The 4,308-nt window shown below is 57.0% G+C and overlaps 1 protein-coding gene and 1 non-coding gene across 5 annotated transcripts in view; both read left to right on the forward strand.

Annotated features, from left to right (window-relative positions):
* Nucleotides 1–4,018, forward strand: part of TACC3 (transforming acidic coiled-coil containing protein 3) — a 20,328-nt gene extending 16,310 nt beyond the window's left edge. For 3 of the 4 annotated variants that reach the window (XM_032253915.1, XM_032253916.1, XM_032253917.1), the window contains 4 exons: nt 225–385; nt 3,400–3,506; nt 3,595–3,715; nt 3,813–4,018. In XM_032253915.1, coding sequence (XP_032109806.1) covers nt 225–385; nt 3,400–3,506; nt 3,595–3,715; nt 3,813–3,878 — 455 coding nt within the window. In that variant the 3' untranslated portion in view covers nt 3,879–4,018. The remainder of the gene's footprint in view (nt 1–224; nt 386–3,399; nt 3,507–3,594; nt 3,716–3,812) is intronic. The other variant, XM_032253918.1, reaches the window with a different exon arrangement.
* LOC116534085 lies at nt 1,800–1,906 on the forward strand. The gene has a single exon (XR_004261580.1). It is a non-coding gene; the product is annotated as a U6 spliceosomal RNA (small nuclear RNA).
* Nucleotides 4,019–4,308: the final 290 nt, after the last annotated feature.

The raw sequence follows: 4,308 nt of genomic DNA on the forward strand, positions 1-4,308 counted from the left end.
TCACACCCACCTCCCTCCTCCTCTCCTGGAGGCTCACACCCACCTCCTTCCTCCTGTCCTCCTGGAGGCTCACACCCACCTCCCTCCTCCTCTCCTCCTGGAGGCTGACACCCACCTCCCTCTTCCTCTCCTGGCACTGGAGCCCCTTGCTGCATTCCTGGGGCTGTCTTGGCACTCTGCGTTTCTGTCACCTCATCCTGAACATTTGCTTTTCATTTCTCAAGAGGAGGTTCAGAAACAGAAGGAACTTGCCAAAGCCGACATCCAGAAAGTTCTAAAAGAAAAAGAGCACCTGACTGCAGATCTGAACTCCATGGAGAAGTCCTTCTCTGACCTCTTCAAACGCTTTGAGAAACAGAAGGAGGTGATTGAGGGGTACCGCAAGGTAAGTCCCTGCCACCCGGTGTCTTCCCCGCAGAGGCTGGCGGGCTCACGGGCCAGGCCAGCAGGGCTGCCAGCTGCTGTCTTTGCACCTTCGTCCTTGGCCAAGCCTCCCCTTGCCACTCGGGCCTGGGTGGCTTGTGAAGAGACAGGTGCTGGAGTCACAGCATAGCCAGTTTGCAAAGCACTGAGGGTTGCAGGAGGCCAGGCAAGAGGGAGGCCGTCTGAGCTCCTGCCGCTGTGCGAAGGATGACTTGGCTGTGACCAAGTGCCTGTGAGATTCGAGACTGCATGGGTGCACCGGGGCATGGGGCATCTTGGAAAGGGGGTCAAGCCTGGGCTGCTACAGCGTGACCTGGGGCATGTGGTATACAAGGCAGGAGGCCCACAGAAAGGTGAGCATGGCTGTGCCAGGCTACCCTCGTGTCCCGGCCACAGGCCTCTGAGTCCCCTCTGCCTTCTATGCTGGGCAAAGCCCACAGGCTTGCTGGAAGGAGGGATGTCTGGGCCAGCCATCTGCCCAGAGCAGACCTGGGAGGGGCTGCGAGGCCGCCAGACACTTCTGCCTGCAGCAGCAGAGCTGTAACAGAGGTGCTCACCACCTGCCGTCCAGGAGCTGGGCCTGTGGGCACACCTGGAAGAGGGGCTGACATGTGGCTGCAAGGGGTTGGGGATGCCAGATGGGGGCCCTGGGAGTCAGACTCGGCTAGAACAGGGGCCCTTGTGACGCCTGGCTGAGCCACACCTTCTCTCAGTTCTGATGTCAGGTAGGCCTCAGTGGCCGGGGCACAGCTGCCTAAGAGAAGCCTGAAGAATCTACAGAAGACTGTATCTTCCGCCTTAAATTGCTGCTACAGAGTTTTAAATTAGTGTCTGGCACAAAATAACCAAGTATGAAAGAAACAGGCAACACGATTGAAAATCAGAACCAGTTATTAGAGTGAGGCATGGTGGTGTGTGCCTGTGGTCCCAGCGACTCAGGAGGCTGAGGTGGGAGGACCACTTGAGCCCAGGAGGTCGAGGCTGCAGTGAGCTGTGATTGTATCCCTTCACTCCAGCCTGGGCCATAGACCCAGACCCCTGTCTCTAAAATTAAAAAAAAAAATGTTTAGACCCACGGGATTCCCAGCCGCTGGAGCTGGCAGCAGCAGAGTGCCCGCCGCAGCAGTGGGACCCCTCACGCGGTGCCACTGGCTTGAGGACACGGCAGCTCTGCTGGCCATCCCTCAGCTTGGGCTGTGGTCCAAGCTGCTGTCCTGGCCTCACCTCTCCCCGGGGCAGGCCTGTGCCTCCGTTCCCACCAGCCACCTCCCCACTTTCTCATGGAGGCTTCTTTGTACACCTAACCCCATCATGGAGGACCCAGTGCAGACTCAGACTTGAAGGTAATCGTCTTCTGTGTTCAAGAGAGTATTGCCGTGCTCGCTTCGGCAGCACATATAAGAAAATTGGAACGATACAGAGAAGATTAGCATGGCCCCTGCGCAAGGGTGACACGCAAATTCGTGAAGCGCTCCATGTTTTTGTATTTAAAAAAAAAAAAGCATTGCCTCAGTAGAGACCTGGAAACTAGAAAAGAATCCACTTTGGGAGACCAAGATGGGCAGATGGCATGAGGTCAGGAGTTCAAGACTAGCCTGGCCAATACAGAAAATCCCTGTCCCTGTCTCTACTAAAAAGACAAAAGGCCAGGCACAGTGGCTCGCACCTGTAATCCCAGCACTTTGGGAGGCCAAGGCAGCTGGATCACCTGAGGTCAGGAGTTTCAGACCAGCCTCACCAATATGTTGAAACCCCATCCACTAAAATTGGGCCAGGTGTGGTGGCTCACGCCTGTGATCCCAGCACTTTGGGAGGCTGAGGTGGATGGGAGGTTAGGAGTTCAAGACCAGCCTCACCAATATGGTGAAATCCCACCTCTACTAAAAATACAAACATCAGCCAGGCATGGTGGCGTGCACCTGTAACCCCAGCTACTCAGGAGGCTGAGACAGGAGAATCGCTTGGACCCAAGAGGCAGAGGTTGCAGTGAGCCAAGATCATGCCATTGCACTCCAGCCTGGGCAACAGAGCAAAACTCTGTCTCAAATAAATTAGCTAGGCGTGGTGGCGCAGGCCTGTAGTCCCAGCTACTCCGAGGCTGAGGCAGGAGAATCGCTTGCACCCAGGAGGTGGAGGTCGCAGTGACCCAAGATCGTGCCACTTCACTCCAGCCTGGGTGAGAGTGTGACTCCATCTCAAAAAAAAACAAAAAATACAGAAAGTAGAAAAGAACCAAATGGAAATTCCTAACAGGTACACAGTGAGCAATTCAGAGAGCACAGGTCGGAGGAGGGAAGCAGAGGGTAAGTTGGGAGCCAGCGTGGACAGCAGCCCAAGCCAGAGGGAGAGGCAGTGCTGTGGTGGGATGCTTGACCTGTGTACACCCAAGAGCTTCTGGTCGCCGCCTTCTGGAGAGATGCCGTTGAGAACTTTCCACTGCAGAGACACACAGGGCTGTGGGTTTAGGGGAGGCATGGCCTGCACGGGGCATCGTGGGCTGCGTGCTGGGTCAGGGCTCAGGGAGAGGCCACGGTGCTGAGGGTGCTCTTGGGAGATATGGTTGCAACAGAGGAGGGAGGCTGGGCTGTGAGGTTGCCACAGGCACTGCAGGAAGAGGGCAGGTGGGCTGAGCGAGCAGAGGCCACTTGGGGGCGAGGAACCCCAGGGCTGTGGGGAGCAGATGTGTCTGGGGACCATGTGGCTCTAGTCGGCCTCCCCTGCCTGCCCCCAAAGCACAGGGTTCAGCCCCAGAGGGAGACAGGCCAAACGGTCAGTGGTCCTGGGTGCAGCTGCAAGGGTACCAGGGTTAGGCCTGGCATCTCTGAAACTCCAGAGGGGGTGAGCTGGGGACATGTAGAGGGGATGTTTTCAAAAGGAAAACTGGAGGTGCTGCATCATGACTGATGACCCCCAGACACCGAGCCTGGGCGCTCACAGATCGTGTAGTGCCCACAGCTAATGCCTGCCCCTTCCTAGAATGAAGAATCACTCAAGAAGTGTGTGGAGGATTACCTGGCGAGGATCACCCAGGCAGGCCAGAGGTACCAGGCCCTGAAGGCCCATGCCGAGGAGAAGCTGCAGCTGTGAGTGCTGGGCGAGGGCCCCCAGAGGGAGAGTGGGTGCCTGGTCCGCAGCTCAGCTTCTGCCCTGCCCCTGCCCCTGTTCCTCCAGGGCAAACGAGGAGATCGCCCAGGTTCGGAGCAAGGCCCAGGCGGAAGTGTTGGCCCTCCAGGCCAGCCTGAGGAAGGAGCAGATGCGGGTCCAGTCGCTGGAGAGGACCGTGGAGGAGAAGGTGGGTGGGGGAGCCCAGCCGACGGGGCCCTGTGGCAGCAGCTTCTGGAAGGCCCCTGGGCCTGCTGCTCCTTCCGAAACTGATCTTTCTCCTCCAGACTAAAGAGAATGAGGAGCTGACCAGGATCTGTGACGACCTCATCTCCAAGATGGCGAAGATCTGACCCAGAGCTGCAGCCCCTCCTGTCTGTGCGTCTATCCAGCTGTACTGTCCAATTCTCTTAGGTGTCATTTTCTTTTTTATGTCTTAAAACTCGATTGCTTTGAAAAGATGACTAAATAAAGTTTCCTTTCAATGTAAACTCTGAAGCTGCTCTGGTCTCAGTGAAGCAAAGGTTTCTCTGCTCTGGCCTGAGGCTGAGCCAACCCGCAGGGACAGCCAGTGGCTGGAGGGGGCTCAGGCCTGCCCAGTCTACCCCCGCCACCTTGGGTCAGCCACACGGTTCTGGCCTCAAGTACACCCATCAGTTAGATGGACTCGAGTTTTCATGTAAAACAGAAACCATGAACAGCCAAGTGTGTGTGATGGTACTGATGCTGGTGCCGACATGGAGAGCCTCAGCCCCAGCTGGTTGAGCCTCACTTGGGTGTGGG

This window comes from Sapajus apella, unplaced genomic scaffold, assembly GCF_009761245.1.
Source record: "Sapajus apella isolate SASKATOON/1434 unplaced genomic scaffold, GSC_monkey_1.0 scaffold85, whole genome shotgun sequence".
Lineage (NCBI taxonomy): Eukaryota > Metazoa > Chordata > Mammalia > Primates > Cebidae > Sapajus > Sapajus apella.